This window comes from Cavia porcellus, unplaced genomic scaffold, assembly GCF_034190915.1.
Source record: "Cavia porcellus strain 051 isolate PalLab524CR breed Dunkin Hartley unplaced genomic scaffold, mCavPor4.1 scaffold_7, whole genome shotgun sequence".
Lineage (NCBI taxonomy): Eukaryota > Metazoa > Chordata > Mammalia > Rodentia > Caviidae > Cavia > Cavia porcellus.
The window spans coordinates 73,900,725-73,921,331 of record NW_026947490.1 but is presented as its reverse complement, the minus strand read 5'-3'; the positions used below and the strand labels follow the sequence as shown (position 1 = coordinate 73,921,331).

General features: G+C 36.7%; 1 protein-coding gene across 1 annotated transcript; it reads right to left on the bottom strand.

The window, feature by feature from the left end:
• Positions 1-766: 766 nt before the first annotated feature.
• Dynlt2 (dynein light chain Tctex-type 2) lies at positions 767-20,577 on the bottom strand. The gene is made up of 4 exons (XM_063253856.1): positions 20,343-20,577; positions 13,922-14,128; positions 3,962-4,120; positions 767-1,028 (listed from the first exon to the last, which is right to left on the bottom strand). The coding sequence occupies exons 1-4, from the start codon at positions 20,454-20,456 to the stop codon at positions 918-920; spliced, it is 591 nt and encodes a 196-aa protein (XP_063109926.1). The 5' UTR covers positions 20,457-20,577; the 3' UTR covers positions 767-917.
• Between the last annotated feature and the right edge of the window lie 30 nt (positions 20,578-20,607).

Here is a 20,607-nt window from a genome sequence, read left to right as displayed (position 1 = left end):
GTAACACCCGCAGCCTCAGAACAGTGCAGCGTCACAGCATGGAGAATCTAGAACTTTTAGGCAGAAGAGCACATGTTCACGCAAAAGGCAGTCAAGAAGCACTAAGGCAGTGACATGTAATCAGCTGTGCTCTCCAGAAGCTATCAGTTACATGTGTGAAGCACAGGATGAGACTTGCAGCAAATAAGTCCGCCTGTCAGTTTTTCTCCCCAGTTTTTCCTTTGAGGCATTTAGCATAACCCACAGAGATTGGATGCTTAACACCAAGCACCTCAGGGCAGGCAAAGGCTACTCTGTTTTGTTTACTACAGTGTAATTTATATCTCATGTAGTGCTAGAACTTGGTAGCTATAAAACAAAATATTAGCAACTGTAGAACAAAATATTAAATAAATAAAAGGAAGAAAGGGACTGTTGAAATAGATGTGAGGTCAGAACTCCAGCTAGAGAGATGGTAAATACTGGAAAACAGAGAGGAGATAGTAAAGATGGTGAGGGTTTGATGCATTGAAGGAAGGAGGTCACTGAGGTGTGCCTTTGAAGGGACTGCACTCCTTTTCTCACAGTCTGTCCACAGCCTTCCCTACCTGCTCTCAACCTCCTGGCTCTGTGAGGTAAGCAGCTCTGGTCCACCACCAAAAGTCCATAGACAAACGTCTAAAACTGTAAATCAAAATAAATCTTTCCTTCTTCGAACTGATTTTTTCAGACATTTTGTCATAGCAAGAAAGCAAGCACATAAATATAACTAGAAAGTGTAAATGTGAAAATGTAGCTTTTGCTTATTTGTTGTTCATACAATTAAAAGGCCTCAATTTGAGATAAGACTGTAGCTAATCAGAATTATGAGGTTCATAAATGTAGACATTTATTTTTAGAAAGCTAGGAAGTAAACAGTGCATAGTATATGCATCAAGCTATTCACAGTAAACAGCAAATACCAAGACCAATGCCACGTAAGATTCAGTTTCATGTTTCGCTTCTACCCAGTTGTCCCATGCAACGTCCCAGATCCATCTGCTGGCAACCTGTGAGAGAAATTTGTAAAAGACCGAATTTCAATTGAACACATGAAGAATTTAAAATCCATACTAATTTGATTTTTCTTTTCTTTTTTTTTTTTTTTTTTTTTTTGTCTTTTTCCTTTTTTATCGGTACCGGGGATCGAACTCACGACTGCCTGCTTGCAAGGCAGACGCTTATGCCGCTGAGCTAAATCCCCAGCCCCACTAATTTGATTTTTCAAAACAATTACATCAGTATCTTAGGAAGTTGTGGTTAATAAGTAATTTAGCTAGATTTCCCTTGATGAAGAGACTCAGGAGTAATGCTGTTTGGACACCCAGTATCAAAGATGGAGGACACCACCCCAGGATATCGATCTATAGCAATCTAACCCAAGATAAATTTCTTATTCTTCTTTCTCTTTTAACATAGTGAAAACAACTCAAAGACAAGCAGAACACTGCATAAGAGAAGAAAATTGAAATGTCGCAGTAAGCTAAAAATATATCAAATTCTAAACTTGACCTTCAGTTTGAGTCTCAATTGTAAATGAATATCAAACCCTACATTTAAACTTAAATATGTTTCTTTTCATAAATGCTTTAAAAAGATGTCTACCAGTTCTGTATTTAAATGAATAGCATATTTCATTTGAGGGTACAACAATATTAAATATTTTATAAGACTTCACAAAATGATGAAAATAGGTAATGCTGATTTTTCCCCCCTTGGGAACTTTATTTTATTGAACCACTACAATTACAGTTAGATGTAATTGGAGGCTCCCAGCAGCCCCACAGAGTATATCCCAGGCAGGGACAGAAGTTTCTGTTTTCAGGTCTCACAGCTTGGCATGCAGTAGTATTCTGTTGTGATTGGCTGTGGTTAGAAATCTTTTCCATCCTTATAAGAATCCTTGCTTGCCAAAGCTCACAAGACTTTGTTTTAAAGAAATGGCGGTCATGATAGCCTGTCATGTATAATTCTTATGCCTTTGCTTTATATCCAGAACCACCCCTGGTCTGATCACAGCCTGATTCTGTGTGGTGGACATCTGTGGCTCTTTCTTATCAAGATGCTGACTTTGTTTCCTCCCCCTTTCAATACGAGTTGGCCTCCTGACTTGGTCTGACCAACAGAGTGTAACCTTGTACAGCCTCCAAGCAGAACAGTTAGAGGTCTTGCTCTCTTCCCACAAAATGCTGTGCTGAGACTCCTGTGGAACTGAAAGCCGCTCTGTCCACTGCAGCATAATGGTTCACGTTGCGAGAAGCCTAGGCGCCCTGCCAGCACCAGTCACTGGACATGGGAGAGGCCTCCATGCACCACCAGGCCCTGTTGGGTCAGCTGGTGGCCGCTGAGCTGCCCCAGACTGGCGGGCAGAGACGTGACTGTTATTTTAAGATCCTACAGTCGGGGTGGTGTTTTTCACAGATGAAAAACCATGCCAACCCACGGGGTACTTCCGCCATCACTCTTAACCTGTGCAATTAGATTCCAAAAGCCAGGTTTCAACATATTCGTATATTCATATCATTCCATTTCCTTAAATTCTAAAATTGGCTGCTTTATTCCTTGGCTAAAATAAAAGCTTCTTGAAATTCCTGGACAGCTTCTTTCTTTCTTTCTTTCTTTTGGACTTTTTGAGACAGAGTATTGTAGTCAGGGGTTATACATAGAGAACAAGTAGGCTTAGGACATGGAGTTTATAATATTTTTATAATGGTCACTGGGAGTTAACACAGGAAAATGCAGGAAATCTATCCACAACACCAACGACATATATATATATATATTTGTCTTTTTCCTTTTTATTGGTATTGGGGATCAAACTCACAACTGCCTGCTTGCAAGTCAGGTGCTTATGCCGCTGAGCTAAATTCCCAGCCCCCAGGCATAGACTATTTAGTAAAGAGCCTAAACCCCAGGGCAATGTCCCACATGAGTCCAGATAAAAACCCAGAGCTCAACACAATGCCTCCCACAAGTCCAACTGGAGGCCCAGAGCCACAAGAAGGACTCACGCCAGTCTCTTTTATGGATCCATGCCGTGAAGACCCAAGTGTCAGCGGTGGGAGCCAGAAAGTCTATGCCAGCAGGATAAAGGAACTGTGCTAGTGGGATGAGGGTTCTACGCTGGAGCTGAGAAGTCACACTCACAACAAAGACCAGGGCTATCCTGAAGGCATCTCAGCCGTCCTCAGTGACATGGAGGCCCCGAGCTCCTCCTCTGACAACAAGCATAGTCAGGTACATGCCAGGAAGCAGAGTGATGAGTTCATCCTGGAGACCAAGCAGCACATGTCTTCCCCTCCAGAGCCGGGAAGCAATGCTCTATATGAGGACCAAAGCTTCTCCAGGAGAACCAACAGCTCAGACAGCAACTCGTAGGAGAACCCACAATGCCTCCTTAACGCCTTAACCCTCTATACCTCCCTTCTTCTCCACCTGCTTATTCTGGCAACCCTCCTCAGGTGGAGCATCTTTGTTCAATGCATGCTGATGTAATCCAGCTGGCGTTAAGTTGACCACCAGTTCTCAATCCATAACACAGAGTCTCACTGTGTTATGTGGTTCAGGCTGGTCTTAAACTTGCAACATCCTCCTGCCTCAGCCTTTAAGTGCTAGGATTACAGAGAGTACCACCACTCTTGGCTCTGGCCAATACCTTGTAATTTTTGCATTTTCCTCAAAATATGCATTACTACTCAAAATAAATCTGATTAATTAATTTAAAAACATTGAAAGGTCAAAAGTGATACAAGAAACAGGATAACACCACAATTTAACAAATGAACAGCCAAATACTATTTCCAAGTCAGTATTTTTCACGTACCTTACAGTAAAATAAAAATGAATTTAGCAAAATGATCTTGCATTCCAGAAGCACTTGAGAAATGCAGTGCTTTGGAGTCTTCCCAATACATACCAAGTGCTAGATGGCTGGGATACTTACATTTATTGCTTGACCAGTCTTTTGAATAAATAATACTTTTACAATCAATTTATAACGGTGATACCCAAATTCTTTGACAACTGAAAGCATTTGGTCTGCCAACTGAAATGCCAAGTGAGATAAGCCTTTATCCTCATATTTGACATCTTTTAGACTTTCCTTCAAAAAATTAAGAAAAATATTGTAATATTCAAACCAAATTTTTGATATAAAAATTCAAATAGAAAGCACATAGCTAAATAATACAACTGTTTTAAAATATACATATGCCTAACAAAATAACATTAACGTTTATACTTCCCAAATTTATTTTAATAATAACTTTGAAAAAAGTTATTCTGATTTTTACAGTTGTGTTCAAGTCTCTTCATTATTTACATTATTAAAATTTGTTTTCCTGGGTTAATCTGTGAAACAGTTACCACAAAGACTCAGGGAATTCATAAGAAGGCATTTTAGCTGGGGATTTAGCTCAGTGGCATATGCACCTACCTGGCAAGGGTGAGGCTCCGGGTTTGATCCCTGGCACCAAAAAAAAGGCATCTGGAAATTCATAGGTAAAGGAAAGAAACCTTTTGTAATTTGTACAGCTTCATACTTGAATTTACCTCAAATCACTTGGACCCAGCACCTCCCTCATGTTATTGTTCTTTTTATCAGTCCTTTGAACTGCTGCTTTCTTCCTGTGTTGCTCTCTGAGGCCTCTCACTTCATGGGAAAACACAAAGAAAATCAAAGACCTCTAATCATGTTTACTTTTTAAAAATCAGCCAGACATCTTGGAGGAAATACATCCGGCTCACCAGTCATAAAACAGTACTCTTTCTTACAGACTAAGGGCTGAGCTGGACCACAGCATAAGTTGATCCACACGTAGCTTTGATTAGGTGATGTGGTGTGAGCACACCCAGGAAATAAAAGTCTTGGCAGTGGTTCTGGTGATAATGGACCCTACTGCCCAAAATCATAAAAGGAATGAGAATATAACTGGGTTCAGTCTTCAATATCACAAAAGAATTAGGACAAAAATCAATCCTTATTTGATGGACGGTTTGGTGGGTTTCTAAATGGGCCTGAGTTTCCAGATTAGCAATCTATTCTTCACATAAATAAAAATTGCTTTCAGTTTTACTTTAACATCATTTATGATTTCTTGGTTTAGGGTTAGAGTGGAATGGACTTTCACAAACTCAAAACAATAAAGAGCCATGGCACAGACACTGGGAAAGTTTGATAGGGAATGTGAATGCTACTGTGTATCAAACCATGAGAAAATAATAAAAAGAGCAGCACAATTAGGCAGAAAATTGGGCATTAGCAATCATAGAGACAAGCTGCTGGGTACTAGTGAGACAAAAATTTTTCTACTTTCTTTGCTTTCTTAATCTTTAGCTATAGGTAAAAATCACACAATGTTGTGGCTTCAAACTTGAGCTCAAGAGACTATAACCTCCTCTGAGCAGCGTAAATCCAGGGGATATATAAAGTCCAGTCATGGGTGATGACTGGGAAAACCTCAAAGTCAAAATAGTTGGAGAGCTTTTATGGACCACTTCTGTAAGTGTCCATAATCTTTTGGTGTAATATATTTTTTTTCTCATCAAATTTTTTCTTCTTCTTCTTCTTCTTCTTCTTCTTCTTCTTCTTCTTCTTCTTCTTCTTCTTCTTTTTCTTCTTTTCTTTTTAAAAAGTTCTCTCTTTCTCTCTCTCTCTCTTTCTCTCTCTCTCTTTTTGGCACTGGGGATCAAACTCATGACCTTGCACTTGTCAGGCTGGCACTTACACCACTGAGCTAAATCCCTGGCCCATGTCTTCCATTTTAAATTAACATTTTTTACAACTCTTTTATAGTATGTATTTGGTACTCATACCATTTCCAATATTGAAAGCATAATTTATATAAAGATGGTTTTGTTTTCTTTTATGCATTTCTTTACAAATTTGGCTACACAAAAGAGCACTATTGCAACACTTTGTGTGTAAGCTTTGTATGTATATGTAAAACCACTGAAACAAAGAGATGTTCTTTCCACATATCTGCATTTGTAAAAGAGAAAATCTCTCAAGACCTTGGCTCTCTGGGCTACTTGTATATGCACTAGGACCCCACACAGTTTTGATTAATCTATTCAAAGACTTAGGTTGTTTACCACCATAGTTTTGCTGACTGTGAAGCTAGGTAACATTACCAACTATAGTACTACATTTCTCTTTCTGACCTGTTCTTTAAAAAAAATTGTCCACTCATAACTGTTATACCAACACAACTATCATTCGTATTGCTGAGATTTTTACTTTTAAAAAGTAAAATTGTGTAAAATTGGCTGTGAAGCATTCTGTTCATGCTTTTTGTTTTTTAAATTAATTTCCCTTTAGAAATATGAATGTCTTTTAAAAATATTTGGTATTTTCCCGAGTTATTTTTTCTTCCATATTTTTTGGTCTTTTTCTTTTTTTTTTTTTTTTTTTTTAATTAGTACCAGGGATTGAACTCACGACCACACACTTGCAAGGCAGGTGCTTATGCCACTGAGCTAAATCCCCAGCCCCTCGAGTTATATTTTTGATATTTTAACATTTTAGGACCTTAAACCTTAGGACTTTTGATTTGAGGGGATTTCATCATTGAAGATTAAGGCATTCAGTAGTGTGTCTTTCAAGATTATAGTCCTGGTTTCCTTGAGAGATGTCAAAAAATTAAGGGATTTTTATACAGTATACATACAGGTCCAGAATGATAGGAGAAGAAAAGACTAAAAGAAAGCATTGAGAAAATTAACACTAGGAGAACGCTTTCTTCCCAACACCTACTTCACCTCAGTTGTCACTGAAGGAATGTACCTTGTAAATTAAGGGGAGAGTGTCAGGTTTTTTTTTTTTTTTTTTCTTTTTTAATCGGTACTGGGGATCGAACTCATGACTGCACACTTGCAAGGCAGGCGCTTAGGCCAGCCTTGCAAGCTTATGCTAAGCTAAATCCCTAGCCCCAAGGGGTTTTAACACAGAGAACACCACTGGGTGGGAGAAGGCTGAATGAGCCTATAAAGGAGTTTGGTTACCTGCAACAGTAGACCCCCTGAGAAATTTTAAGCTTGGGGCTGGAAGGACATGGACACCAGCCTCCATGGTGGAATGTTGGGCCTGACAAGTGTGGCTGTCGGGGTGGTGGCTGGATCTGAAAGTTCTGGTTTCAAGCCCAGCAGTTGACTTGAGCTCCTTGTTCACTGCCTAAATTGAGCATAAACCAGGGTCTGTTTTTTTCTTATCTACCTAGTAAGTAAGGAAATGCCTCAGCTTGGACAGCTGTCACAGTGTAGGATGTTTGAACAGAGAGGTCTCTGGAGTAGGACAGGGCACATCATAAACCAAGAGACGAAAGGCTATCAGGAAAATGTTTATGACTTGCTGTATCACAAGACTGCAGATCCTAGAAAGAAACTACTCATTCAAGAATATACAGTAATTTTTTTGACTTTCCTTTTGTTGTTGTTTTTCTAGCATTGACTTTTTTAGGGTTTAAAGTTCTTTTTTCTTTTTTTTAAATTTCTTTCCTCCTCTGAACTCTTTGTGTTACTTTCTCTTTATTTTATTCTCTGTATTTTATTTTTTCTCTTTTTTGATCTTTTCTATTACATTTGTCTAATATTATTATTATTAATTTTTTTTTGTCTTTTTCATTTTTATCGGTACCAGGGATCGAACTCACGACTGCCTGCTTGCAAGGCAGGCGCTTATGCCACTGAGCTAAATCCCCAGCCCCTTGTCTAATATTATTAACTTCCTTTTACTCAGTGGAATATATCCTTATCTCATTTTTCTATCCTTTCAATATTCCACTGGTTAAGTTTTCCAGTCCTACTTGTTTATACTCCAGTTCCTCACACCCATTATCATTCCAGTATAACCATTAAGCTTTATGAAAATTTAGTAACTCTGCTATTACTTTTGAATACTGTTGTATTGTTAGTAGGGTATAATTGTTGGCTTAGTGCATATTTACTGTATATCAATATTTGGTTTATTTTACTGGTTATACTACAATTATAGTTCTATTCTATGGTTAAGGATAGTAGAGTAGTGGTTCATAGGATATTTCAATATCAATTTTGTCTTTAATGCTGTAACTGTTGCCAATTGTATTGTTATTGTCAAGTTGACATAGTTGAGTTATTATTTTCTCTTCCCATATGCCTATGTCTGGATTGCCTCTGTGTCATTAATAATACTTCAGTGCATTCCGAGAGAGCTGGTTGCTGCACCAAATATACTTCAGGGTCCCTTGCAAATAAATGGAGGTAGTTGGATCCTGAGACATGGGCGAATGCCTGTAGTTAGCTATCCCCAGAGAACATAAAGAGGTCACTGAAGAAGCCTCCATATTAACAATGAAGTCTTCTATTATAAGCAAACTCATAAACTTTAGCAGAAACACACACACACACACCAAATCAAAAACAAGAGAAACATGAGAAAACAAGGCAACAAAACGTCACCAAAAACTCCCCAACTCTCCCAAAGATGATCTATGGGGCATTGAGGGGGAGAAAATCAAAAGCCACACAACACAACTATTTGAAAGCATAACCGAGGCGATATAAAAACAGATCAATAAGGTGCTTGGTAGGCTTATAGAAGATAAAACTAAATGGCTCAAGGATTTAATAAGTGAAATAGTAAGTCTACAGAAGACAGTAGTAAAAGCTATAGAAAACATACAATACCAGTTTAGCAAAGAATTAAGAGTCTGTGAAAAGACACTAAATATAAAATTGATGAGACTAAAACTATAGTCAGAAGAAGCTACTAATGTGAGGACAGAGAGTCAGAAGAATATAGGTTGGAGACCAGTGTTCAGAAATACCAGAGGAGAACATGTAAAATTGATCCAATGCTGCTAAATGACATAAGGAAGAGCCCAACTAATTGGAATTAATGAAAAATCAGAAAACCACACACATGGCATAAAAACCAGTTTACATAAGTAATAGCAGAAAACTCCAAATATAGGGAAAGAAATAAACATAAAAGTAAGTCATACAGGATCCCAAATAACTACAATCAGAAAAGAACACTTTCATAAACATCATAGTCAAAATCCAAGAAATCTGACAAAAGGACCAAATCTTTAAAACTTTTAGAAAAAATGCAAAGAATAGCTTATAAAAATAAATCAATTAGAATTACAGCAGACTTTTCAACACAAACCTTAAATGCCAGAGAGCTTGAAGTGCACTGTTTGAAACATTAAAAAAAAACAACATCCAATTTAGAGTGATATATCCTATATGACTATCTCTCAAAATGAATGGATCCTTAAGGTCTTTCTACAACAAAGACCACCTTAGAAATTGATGACCACCAAATCTCCACTACACCACTACAAAACCCTCAAGGACCTCTTAGGAAGAGACAGTGAAACCTCCTTTGGCAAAAAGTCTAATAGAATGAATACACCAAGAAGATCAAGAATGGGAAAAAATCAGGACCAGAATAATAATGTAATGATATAAACAAGTCAAAACCTTTCAGTAATAACGCTCAATGTGTGAATGGTTTCAATTCTCCAATGGGGGAAAAACATATTAGCAGAATAGATCAAGAAACAAAATCCAGTGGTATGCTGTATACAAGAAACACATTTAATTCAAAAAGAAATTCATAGACTAAAAATCAAGATATGGGAAACAATAGCCCATGCAACAAGAACCCAAATACAAGCAGAAATAGCTACTTTCAGACAATGTAATCTTTAAGCCAAAAATGACAGAAGAGGCTAAGAAGGATGCTACATGTTGGTTAAGGGAACAATTCCTCAGAAAGAGATAACAGTTGTAAAAATACATACACCAAACACCAGCACACCCAACTTCATAAAACAAATACTACTGAACATAAAAGATGAGGTAAACATCAATATGCTTATAAGGGAGACATTAATATACCACAATCACAATAGACAACACTAGATAAATAAATCAACAGATTAGCCAAACCTTCTAACAAATTTAATAGATATCTACACAGTACCACCCAACAACAGAAAAACATATTCTTCTCACAAACACATGAAATTTTCTCTAAAATAGACCACATACTAGTTATAAAGCAAGCTTAAATATATTTAAAAGAAACACTTTCCATGCATATTGCCAGATTATACTTCAACAAAACTAGAAATCAAGAAAAAAGTACAGAAATATTGCAAACACATACAGATTAAACAATATACTCCTGGGCTGGAGATTTAGCTCAGTGGCTCAAGCGCTTGCCTGGTAAATGCAAGGTTGTGAGTTTGATCCTGGTACAAAACAAACAAACAAACAAACAATACACTTCTGAATATTCAATGTATTACAGAAGAAATCAAGGAAGAAGAACAATTCCTAGAATCAAACCACAATGCCTGTACAACATATGATAATTTATTGGATACAAAAAAAGCAGTCATGAGACAGAAGTTTACAGTTGTGAAAGGCCACAACAGAAAAACCAAGTAAATCCAAATACATAACCTAATGATGCACTTCAGTATCCCAGAAAAACAACAACAATGTAAACCCATAGCTAGTATAAGAACTATAATTTTAAAGATCATAGCAGAAAGTAATGAAATGGAAACTAAAAAATGCAAAGAATTAATGAATCCAAGAGCTGGTCCTTTGAAAGAATGAACAACATAGACCCTTAGCCATTCTTAACAAAAAAAAAAGAGAAAGAAATGATACAGATTAATCCACTTAGAAATGAAGAAAGCGAGATCACAACAGACATTGCTGAAAAATTGTACTTCAGTAAATCAGAGAATATGGAAGAAATGGATGAATCCCAAGGTATCTGGACTACCAAAATTGAACCAACAAAATTTTAAAACCATGAATAACACAACAGTAAATGAAATTGAATCAATAATAGAAAAACTACGCAATAAAAGAGGGATGATAAGGAATTGAGATGTATTATGTACATATACCAACTTCCCATTATGTGCCTCAAACATGCACAAATAAAAATCAGAAAAAAAGGATTGACTAAGTACTGAAATACTTAAGATACTGAAGATACCAAATTATGTAATTATGATTAATCAACTCTGTAATATTTGCACAGAAATGTTTTTCTAATGTTCTATGTTAGAGAGCATCCCACTGTTATAGTTTATCACTCAGTAATTGTTATTTTCATGGTTATTTCCATAAATTGTTGGGGATTATTTCTATTATTGTATTTGTATGGAAAGGTCAAATTCTAATTCTTTACTGTTTATTAAAAGTAAAACCAACTGAATAATTGTAAAATAAAGTTTGAAGACATTCTACTTCAGTGATATTTTTAGTCATCCAATGGTATGGGACACGTTGAGATATTCTTTCTAAGGCTAAGGATAACTTGTTGCATCTGACAGCCCCTACAACCAAAAATTAAGCATAATCCCTAGTAGGCGTGTTATGGTTTGTATCTAGATGTCTCCAAAGCCTCTTGTACTCATAGGTGGAGCTTTTTAGAGGTGGTGGATCTAGGGTGTGTGATGCTGGGATCGAGGGTATAATTTTGGGATTGATTCATAGAAGGATGCTAGGATTAAGACTGTTCCACTATGGGTATGAGTGCTACCTGCCGTAACAGTGAGTAGCCTTGATACGATATAATGGCCAGAAAGGGTTGTAGCTTATTACTTGCTGCTTGCTTCTTTGCTACATTTTGGCTTTGCTGCTTTCCTGCCTTCTCCCTGTGAGTTGTTTCTCCTCTGCAATGCCCCTCTGCCATGCCATCCTAATTTGTAGCCAGTCATCTATGAGCTGAAACCTGTACAAACTGAGCTAAATAAACCTTTTTTCCTTTAACTTTGGGTGTTGGATATTTTGTCTCAGCACTGAGAGAAAAATAACCAACATAGAATCTCTGTGGACTTCGAAGCTAATTTACCACTCATTTGTGTGTGATACTTTGATTCACTCAGACCCAAGGCTTTCAAATTTTGGAGCAAGTCCTTGCTGTTATCTGTAAACTACTTTCTTTGGCAAGATGCTGGTCATTTGGAAAGACTGAACGCTTGACCATGGAACAACAAATTATGCAAACTGCCCATCGTGTACTGTGGTAGTAAAACTTTTGTTTCTTGTACCCAAAACATCATGTTCCTGTAGTATAAAGGTCTTAGTTCTGGAAGAAGGAATACTTTTACCATGAGAGATAAACACAATCCCACTGAATGTTCAAAGTTATGATTGCTACATGGACTCTTGGCTTTTTATGCTTCTGAATCAAGAAGAAAAGCAAGGAGTTACGGTATTGATATGACCAATCTTACATATCTGGGAAAACTGACCTCCTCTGCAATGGAGGAAACGAAGAGTCTATTTGAAATGTAGGAGACCCTTTAGTCTGTCTCTTAATATTATTATATCCTGGGCCAGGCATTTAGCTCTATGGCACAAGTGCTTGCCTGGCAAGTGTGAGGTTGTGAGTTCAATCCCTGGTAAAAAAAAAAATTACACACACACACACACACACACACATGTACACACATATATCCCTATGATAAATGTTGATAAAAAGCTACAAAAACCCAATGTGGCCTACACTCTTCAAAAATGAACATTTGGGTTACCTATTAGGTAAAGAAATATGACCAGCTAAGGTGCTTGATTAAGGCAAAGGCAATAAAAAGTGGTACTAGAAGGTATTTATAAATATTGACTACAACCATAGAAACAATTCCATAAAAACCTGTAATAGTCATGAGTATTTCTTGTGTATGTGTATGCATGCAGGCAAGGGCACAAGCACATGCATGTGTGTATATGCACACCCGCTGAACAGCTTTCCCATTTCTGGGACAAAGTAAGTACCTGAATTTCACAATTTAAAAGAGGAAATGGATCACACTTTCAGATCATGGTTGGCTAGCTCTATTGCTGTGGGTGTGAGGAAAGGCAGAACATCATGGCAAAAAGGCACAGGTAGCAAAGCGGCTCATATCATGGCAGTTGTGAAACACAGCACAGGCACAGTGTCCAGGAACCAGATGTAGTTCCCATGTTGAAGTGCGCTTTAATAATTTCTCAATCAATTAGGCTGAAAAGCAAGATTAACCATCACTGTATACCTATGGTAAGCAAATATATTTGTTTTCTTTCCTCTTCCATTCCCATAAATGTAACAAAAATTTACTCACTTTTAGCAGTATTAAAGTATTGCTAATTTTACATCACAGTACTTAAGTTTGTAAGTTTTCAAGAGACAAATATCACTCAAAGATTTTACCTCCTTTTCAGGGGAAGGGATTTGTGCATTTATATACAAATTGGTTATATCTTAAATGACTTTTGACCTACTTATGTTTTTGTTTATATAATTTACTTTAAGGAGATTAGCATAGGTACCCAGTAGACTATGACTTACAATAATTGTTCTTATGTGTCTCCTTGACTGGGCTAAGTCCAAAGAGCTGGTAAAATATTATGTCTAGCTGTGTTTGTAAGGTTGATTTTAGAAGGGATAAGAAACATATGAATCAATCAGCTTAGTAAAGATCACCCTTATCAATGTGGGTAGACATCATCCAATCTGTTGAATCCCTGAATAGGATAAAGAGGAGGAGGAAGGGAGAATTTTACTTTCTGATGAAGCTAGGATATCCATCTCATGCACTTGAACATTAGTGCTCCCAGTTCTTGGGTTTCTGGTCTTGCACTGGGACTTACACAAGTAGCTTGCCTGGTTCTCAGGCTTTGGATTCAGACTGAAATACACAACCACTTTCCTAGTTCTCTAGGTTACATACAGCAGATCATAGTAACTCTTGATCCCTGTAATTGCATAAGTCAATTCATATAACAAATTTCACATGTGATCGTGTGCATGAACGCATACACACACACACACACCCTTCCTGTTTTTCTGGAAACTTGTATTATAATATTGGAAATATATGTATTACGTCTTCAGCCAACAACCTACCTTTAATATCTGCTGGACTTTAGTTTCTACTGAATGAGCTTGAAATTTCTTCAGAGGTTCCATTCTATATGAATTAGCAAACTTTAATTTTGACAGGGCACTCTTCCATTCTTTACCTATGTCAGCAATTGAGTCATCAAACGGAGGTTCTACATACTGAACATCATGAATTGACTCTCTTAGTCTTTCTCTTAAGATCTGTGCATACTGGTGAAAAGGAGAGTAGGACAGTGAGGGACAGGAGAAGCAGAAGGGAGAAAGGGAGAGGGAGAGATAGAGATAGGTCACTTTTCAAATTGTAAAAGGTAATTTCAGATTAAAGTATCCTGATATGGTGGAGCAACACAGACACAAAGCTTGAAAATCTAACAGACTTCTATGAAAATGTAGTCACTAAATCCTACATTTACTCATATCAAATTGGGAAAAGAAATTTTATTTACACACACAAACATATATGCAGATTTGTACATATATATAATTAGAATATTCACAGAACATCCAAAGGAACTAAAAACAAGACTAGTCTCCAAAAAGGGCAACTGAATGCTCCTTACACAATATTATCAACCCTGTCTCTAAACTTATGTTTGAATAAATAATACTTTTATTTGGGTAACAAATTCGTAAGTCTTAAGTTGACAACAAAAATGTACTGATTTGATATATACGCTAGTCCATATTTTTGGCATGCAATATCGATTATGTGACATCCAACATACATTAAGGAAATGTTTATTTTTTTTACGGAAACATTTATTTATAACCTAATATGTTCCAAGTAAGTAATCTAACCTTATGTTAAAGTGTTGACCCTCATTTTCTTTTCTTTTTTTTTTTTTTTTTTTTTGTCTTTTTCATTTTTATCGTTACCGGGGATCGAACTCACGACTGCCTGCTTGCAAGGCAGGCGCTTATGCCGCTGAGCTAAATCCCCAGCCCCGACCCTCATTTTCATAATAGCCAGGAATTCCTTTTTCTTAGCTAACTGCTTAACAAGAATTACCAGTTCAATGTTGAATAAGAATGGTAAAAATTGAAATCTTTGTCTCTTAAACACTTTCAGTCTTTCACCACTAAGAATATTTGCTATTTGTTTTTTTAATATATGATTTTTAGTATGTTGTGGCAGTGTCTTTGTTTCCTTTTTAAAATCATAAAAGAATGTTTCATGAAAGAAAAAGCATTTGACAAAAAGAATTTTGTCCTTTTTATCCATTCCTCAGTTGATGAGCATTTGGGTTGTTTCCAAGACTTGGTGATTACAAATTGTGCTACTATAAACATGGATGCACATGTATTATTATAGTAGTAAAATGTTTTTTGTTTTTTATTTTTGTATTTTGTATTTTTACTGGTACCAGGGATGAACTCACGACCACAGGCTTGCAAGACAGGTGCTTATGCTGCTGAGCTAAATCCCCAGCCCCTAGTAAAATGTTTTTAATTCTTTTGGTAAGATACCCAGAAGAGGAAAAGCTAGGTTGAATGGAACCTCTTTTTTTTTTTTCTTTCTAGGATTCTCTACACTGATTTCCACAGTGCTTGCACCAGTTTAAACTGCTACCAACAGTAGAAAAGGGTTCCTTTTCCCCCACAGTCCCTCTAGCATTTGTTACTGATTTCGTTATGATAGACATTCTGTCTGGAGTAAGATGAAACCTCAGCATTGTTTTAATTTGCATCTCTCAGTTAACCAATGAAGTTGAACAGGTTTTCCTATGTTTACTTGGCATTTATGTTTCTTCGTCTGAGAGGTGTATATTCATCTGAGATGCCACTTTTTTGATTGAGTGTTTCAATTTGGGAGACCTAAAAAAAAAATTAACAAGAAAAAGGGTTGGTGATTTAGTTCAGCAGCATAAGCACCTGCCTTGCAAGCAAGCGTCATGAGTTTGATCCCTGGTACCGATAAAAAAAAAAATTAACAATTTGGGAGACCTGATCTTTTTTCAATTCTTTATATGTTCTTTTATTTTGTCTTTTTTTTGGGGGGGGGGTCTTTTTTCTTTTCTTTTTACCACCAGTACCGGGGATCAAATTCATGACCATGCGCTTGCAAGGCAGGCGCTTATGCGGCTTAGCTAAATCCCCAGCCCCAATTATTTAATGTTCTAAGATCTAAGTCCTTTGAGGAACAACTGGCTACAATTTTTTCCCACTCCTGTAGGTTACCTTTTCACTCTGTTGATGATTTATTTTGTTATGCAAAGGTTTTTAGTGAGCTTCATTTGTTGATTCTTTGTAGTATTTGCCATGTGGTCTAGGTTTTGTTCATGAAGTCTCTACCTATGTCTTCAAGATGTGGTCTTTTTATACAATGGAGCACTATTCAATCATAAAAAAGGATACACTTGAGACTTTTATGGTAAATGGTTATGCTTACAATTGAGATCATACTTTTAAGAAATAAATCAGACTCACATGTGAAAACATATTTTCTCACTAGTATGAGGATCTGAACAAGTAAGATCCAAAATGTACACTAGATATTGTGAATAGGGAAGAAACTATTCAAAAAGAAAGAGAAATTGTGATGGGGAAAGGAAGGGAATATATATATATATATATATATATATATATATGTTAAAATAATTATACTGCTAGTTTCTCTTAGTTCATTGAAAAGAAAGGCTTGTGCTAGTATCACTTGGACATTTCATGCCTGTATGTTGTACTGAGTACTACTTTGAAGTTAACAGTACACAATCTATTATTTTTATTATCTTTTGTCTTTAAAAAAGTCAAATGCTTATCAGTAAAGATGATCACACAATTTATTGCTTCACTATGCATATGTTGTATACTGCACTGATCTTTTGTCACATGTTGAATCATTCTCACATTCCAGGAATAAATACCATTTGACCATGGTCCATTGTCCTTTGAATGGAATGCTGAATGCTGGTGTTTTGTTGAGGATTTTTGCATCACTACTCGTAAGAAATGTTGTTTTGTAAGTTTTCTTGTAGTTTCTTTGATTTTGGTATCAGAGTAATGCTGACCTCATGGAATGAGTTAGAAAACACTCCCTGTGGTTCTACCTTTTGCAAGTGATTGTAGAAACTTGGTTCAATTTCTTCCCTAAATATCTGGTAGAATTCACCAGTGAACCCACTAGGGTCTGGTGTTTTCTCTTTGGGAAGATTATCAAGTATCACTTCAACTCCTAAATTAGCCCCATTTTCTAGGTAATAAAATGTGTGTGAATAGAACTGTTTATACTATCAGGATCCTTTTGATGTTCATGGAACCTGTAGTGATACCTTCAATTGCATTGGATTATTAACCATTCCTACTCTATTTGTTCTGTATTAGCCTATCCAGGGACTGTTACTGATCTTTTTTTAAAACCACTTATCTTATTGATTTTATCTACTAATGTCCTATTTTCACAATTTCATTCATTTCTGATATATTTTTCATTTGCTTGCTTAACATTTATTTTTTTCTATTTCTTAGAAACGCAGCTTAAATAATGTCTTTTCTAATTTTGCCTGCATTCAATGCAGTTAAGTTTCCAAGAACTGCTTTTGAGTCATCCTACAATCTTATACATGTTATTTTCATTTAGTTTGAAATATTTGCTAATTTTTTTCTTTGATCCATGTGTTCTTTAAAAGTGTTTTGTTCAATCTCCATACAATTAGTAAACAGGTTGATTTTGTTACTGATTTTGCATTGAATCCTGTGATTTGAGAGTACAAATTGTATTTCTATTTTTAGTTTGTTAAAGGTGCATCTTATGGCCCAGAATGTGGTGCCATGTGAGCTTCAGAATGAGTAATCTGCTGGCGTTGGACAAAGTAAACTATAGAGTTCATTTTTTTAATCTGCTTGGCTTCTTATTATGATACAGTAATGATTCCCAAACTCCTTATACCAAGAACTGAAAATGAGAAATTTGTTTTTGAAAGGTTTTTGGCTGAGTATAAAATTCTAGGTTTGGCTAGTTTATTTTAGGACTTAAAGATGACATTTCAATGTTTTCTGGATTGCAGTTTCTGATAAGGCTGCTGTTGCTTTTTCTTTATATAGCTTATTTTCCCTAGTTGCCTTTACATTTTTTAATGACTTGTTTCAAGTAATTTTGACTTAATTTTCTTTATTTCTTGTGCTTAGCATTCACTGGCATTCTATGATTCATCGGTTATTTTCATCATATATAGAAATTTCATCCATTATTTCTTGTCCTCTCTTCCTTCAGGGACTTAATTACTAGCACAGTAGGTTACCGCAAGCTATAGGAGTGTAGCTCACAGAAATCTCCTCAGATCCACTCTCCAACCTAAGTTTCTATATCATAGGGAAGTAGCACACACCGGTAGCCCCTATTGTAGCTTGGCGTAACTTGTCATCTTGTGCCCTTTATTTGACCCAGAAGAGTGAAAAATTACTCAGGGTACAAGTCCCACAAGAAAAGCAGAATGAGCGCCACCCACAAGAGAAAAATTAACCTGCTCAACAAAGAAGCAGGATACAGGTGTCAACTAAAAATTAATGTAAGATTCTAGCTAAATTGTTTCTAACGGGATGTTTTTTGTGGTTTTCTGTTTTAAAAACTCTGTAACTTTCCAGTTCAGCACCACTTGTTTGGACTCTGAAACAGGGGTCTACGGGTAGTTGCTGAGCTCAGTTAATAAAATTTTAAATTTATCAGTTTGGCTGATAAATTTAAACCCACTTCAGCCCCAAAGTAACCCTTAGTGAACCAATTAGTCTCAAAATTACATCACTACCATTTCTTTATGTATCTGGTTCAGTAAACTCATCAAGGGTATTTTATTCCTCTACAGAGAATCTCTGTAATCATTTTATAAATTAGAAATAGCTTTCACACATCTACTTTTAAGCATCTAGTAACACAAGTTGAAGTGAATTATTTAACTTGCTGATGTGGCATTTCCTTACAGTAAACTTATTTTTGGTCTTACAATGAAATGAGATTGCTCGAGATGCCATTATTTTAATGTTCACTTAAGTATTTTTTGCTCACATACATTCATGTATTTATTTATTTATTTGGTACTGGGAATCCAACTCACGATCTCATGCTTGCCAGGCAGACACTGTGCCACTGAGCCATCTCCCTGGCCCTTTGCTCAAATTTGAAGTTTTCAAATGTGTATGATAGCAAGGCTGGTAAGTTTCCAATTTTTAGTAATCTGTTTAAAGTTTTGTGATCGTTTGATTTGTCACAGTAACTGATTCTAAGAAAAGTACATTGGAAGGTTATGACTTAAAGATAGTTATGACTGGTCACACTCATTAAACTGCTGTGGCCCACGTGCCTTTATTCCCAGATTTTGGTATATATACCAAGTGCAGCTATGTGTCTTCTCATATTGAATTCAGGTTTACTCAGCTTTCAAATTCATTTCAGCCATTCATTGGCAGTCAAATTTACTGAAGTGATCTTTGCTACCACAAAGAAAAAAATTTTTTTCTGGTGATTTGCAAGACAGCAGACTTCACTACAGCATTGTTTATGAACCTCTAGCTTGAAATCCGTGACTTGTTTCTAGTCTTGTTTCTGCTTTTACTTAGGTGTGTTAACTGGCCTATTTACTTATCACCCATTAGTCTGTTCCTCTATAAAATATAGACACCAAAGAGATATTAGAAACTGTGACAGTGCCATGAATGTTTATGATTTTCTTACATCTCCACATATCTGTGTTTTGCCTGTTTCTATTATTTTACCAACCGTAAATCTTACGAAACAGGCATGAAAAGAATTCACTACATGAAAGTGGGACCGGAGTCTCACAACACGGGTTTTCATTTCAGCTCTATCATTACGTATTCTGTGAAAACTACTTTTCATAGTTTCAATAAAAGATGGAAGTCGACTACATTAAAGCTTCTCCAAGTATCATCAGGTACCAATATTGATGTTCTAACACTAACACTGAATGGCTGTTTCTGTTAATATTAGACAAGTTAACAATACTTTCAACCGTTTTCTCCCGCATATATACATATATATAATTGGGGGGGGGGCAGACAGGCGCTTGTGCCACTGAGCTAAGCCCCCAGCCCTCCTGTATATATTCTTAAACTAAGATAACAGCTGATGTTTAAAAGCTCCAAACAGCTTAGTGTGCTATGTGGCTTCCCAGTTTTCTTGTACATATACTGTATACACACACTCACTTTTGATTGGTAAAACTGACGCTACATTAGATTACTGTATAAAACTACGAGCCTGAAGAGATGAAGAGGATCACGTAAAATTAATTTTCAGTTATTTAACGCAGTTTTATGAACTTAAAACCCTTAGACACGTCTAAAGGGGAACTTAAACCAATGCTCAGAATTTAGTTTCGCAGATGGACGCAAAACCAAGAGAAGTCTGCCCTCCGGTGCTCTGCGGGTGAGCAGACGACCGAACAGGGTTCTATGAACATCTCGCACTCACTGACTCCTTCTCGAACATGCTAGGCCTCCTCTCTTTCTTAAACCCCACTGACTGCGGCTGCGGCTGAAGGGCCTGGGTCGTGGCCGGTTTCTGGCCTCGGCCTCGCTTGTCCATCTCGTTCGGCTTAGCAGTAAGCCGCTAAGACTACTTTCTGTCCACGGCCAAACACCTCATAAATCTTCGGCTAAACCTATAATGCGGCGGCCATGACGCGCACCGCCGGAAGTGACGCCGTAGTCAGAGCACAACCGGAAGTGGCGCGTAC

Excerpts from the sequence above, each read along its gene's own strand:
- Dynlt2 (XM_063253856.1), bottom strand. The coding sequence starts at position 20,456 with ATGGACAAGCGAGGCCGAGGCCAGAAACCGGCCACGACCCAGGCCCTT. Across the intron at positions 14,129-20,342 it reads GCATGTTCGAGAAGGAGTCA|TATGCACAGATCTTAAGAGA; the intron begins GTGAGTGCGAGA and ends CCTTTTCACCAG. Across the intron at positions 4,121-13,921 it reads AAGTCCAGCAGATATTAAAG|GAAAGTCTAAAAGATGTCAA; the intron begins GTAGGTTGTTGG and ends AATTTTTTGAAG.